This window comes from Amphimedon queenslandica, unplaced genomic scaffold, assembly GCF_000090795.2.
Source record: "Amphimedon queenslandica unplaced genomic scaffold, v1.1 AMPQUscaffold_11174, whole genome shotgun sequence".
In the NCBI taxonomy this organism is placed as follows: domain Eukaryota; kingdom Metazoa; phylum Porifera; class Demospongiae; order Haplosclerida; family Niphatidae; genus Amphimedon; species Amphimedon queenslandica.
In genome coordinates this window covers 1,742-3,604 of record NW_003548581.1, presented here as the reverse complement: position 1 = coordinate 3,604, position 1,863 = coordinate 1,742, and the positions used below count along the sequence as shown (strand labels likewise).

The following is a 1,863-nucleotide window of genomic DNA, read 5'->3' as shown; positions in this document are numbered from 1 at the left end:
GATAGTTTTGATGTTATGAAGAGGTCCTCTCTCTTAACGACACCTTCCTTGAACAAGGTCTCCAGGGTAGTTCCAATCTCATCTTCGTTGCGATAAAGCCAAGCACAGTCAATGGAACGATAGCCATTCCTGACAGCAATATCAACTGCTTGACCAACAACCCCTTTCTCTGACTGCCATGTACTGTAAAATAAAATTTACAGATATATAAGATATTTTACATCAAACCATGATCAAACTAAATTGCACTTACCCCAATCCAAAAGCGGGTACTACTTTTCCTGTGTTTAGCTTCAAAGTCCACTACAGTAAAGTACAGTATAGTAAATGCGGCAATTAATGATTTAGGCTTCGTATGGCTTACCTTGTCACTTGCCATACTCGTCTTTCTTTTGGCACTAATTGGCAGTTTTTGCTGCGAAAAAAAAGGCGCGGCTAATTTTTAACCCAGCCCCTTAATGTGAAAAATTAACTATCATGCTAAACCAGGAGCCTACCTTATGCATGGGCTCCTGACTAAGTAAACACACTAGTAGTAGCAAAAGTTAATAATACTAATAGTTTTTAGATAAAATAAGCTTCATCTGCTGCTACATCCCATGCTTGCTCTACAGTTGTTCCCTTGGGCAGGAAGAACAATCCAAGAAATAATCGAAGGTTCTTATCAATTCCTTCCAAAGCTTGTATCTCTTCTGGTGAGAGGGTGATACTGCAAGCTCCAATGTTTTCTTTGATTCTTTTTTCACTGGTCGATTTTGGTATGACCATTAGGCCAGAGTGAAGCAGAAAAGATATGCAAATCTAACAATATAGTATAATAAATATATGTAGTCAGTTTTGCATTGCTCACTTGTCCAGTTGTAGCTCCATGCTTCTCAGCAATTTGCTTAATTATGGGATCCTCCATAACTACAGGATCATCAGGAGAGGCTCGTGGACGACCAGGAGAACCAAGAGGAGCATATGCCTCAAGGACAATACCTTTAAATAATGCACAATATTTAGAATTCAAGGAGCTTTATACCTTTAGAATCACAGTACTTCTTCAGTTTCTTTTGCTGGAAGTAAGGATGACATTCAACTACAACAATATACAATAGATCTAATGCTTAAATACTAAACATACCTTGATTAACTGCAGGGACTATTTTTGCTGTCTCAAGAAGTTTCTCCGTTTTTGTGATGGTAAAGTTTGATATTCCAATTGCCTTCACAAGACCTTTACTAACCAAACTCTCCATCACCTATCAATGATAGCAAATCAAGTATAATACTTCATACTAGTACAATGTACCTCCCAAGTTTTGGCCATGTGGTCTGAGTCATATCCTAACTTGTGGTCCTCAGTCAAATTTGGAAATGCAAACAATGCTTCTTTCTTTAAGGCAGAAGGAGAGTGTACCTGTATTAATGAGATGAATAGCAACATAATGAGGTTAGATATAATTTGTACAGTGTACTAGTAACAGTTCCACTTTATTGTAACTTTAATAGCTGCTATAAAAGCTGCTATTGGAGTATTTTATTTTTAATGCATATACAGGTACACACCAGGTAAAGATCAAGGTAGTCAAGTTTGAGATTCTTGAGTGTATCACGACAACACTCCTCAACATCTTCAGCATTATGATGGGAGCCACTAAATGGAACAAAATACATTTTTATAAAGCACCACATTTGTGTGGATTTAGCATACGATAGTTTTGATGTTATGAAGAGGTCCTCTCTCTTAACGACACCCTCCTTGAACAAGGTCTCCAGGGTAGCTCCAATCTCATCTTCGTTGCGATAAAGCCAAGCACAGTCAATGGAACGATAGCCATTTCTGACAGCAATATCAACTGCTTGACCTACCAGCCCTTT

At 38.1% G+C, this 1,863-nt stretch overlaps 1 protein-coding gene across 4 annotated transcripts in view; it reads right to left on the bottom strand.

Annotated features, from left to right (window-relative positions):
• Positions 1–455: 455 nt before the first annotated feature.
• The window catches only part of LOC100638532 (alcohol dehydrogenase [NADP(+)]-like), a 3,070-nt gene continuing 1,662 nt past the window's right edge, over positions 456–1,863 (bottom strand). Inside the window, exons 4-10 of one of the 4 annotated variants that reach the window (XM_020005624.1) lie at positions 1,697–1,850; positions 1,552–1,639; positions 1,295–1,402; positions 1,127–1,244; positions 1,025–1,081; positions 851–981; positions 456–801 (exon numbers count right to left, since the gene is read on the bottom strand). In XM_020005624.1, coding sequence (XP_019861183.1) covers positions 565–801; positions 851–981; positions 1,025–1,081; positions 1,127–1,244; positions 1,295–1,402; positions 1,552–1,639; positions 1,697–1,850 — 893 coding nt within the window. In that variant the 3' untranslated portion in view covers positions 456–564. The remainder of the gene's footprint in view (positions 802–850; positions 982–1,024; positions 1,082–1,126; positions 1,245–1,294; positions 1,403–1,551; positions 1,640–1,696; positions 1,851–1,863) is intronic. The other 3 variants (XM_020005625.1, XM_020005623.1, XM_011409845.2) reach the window with 3 other exon arrangements.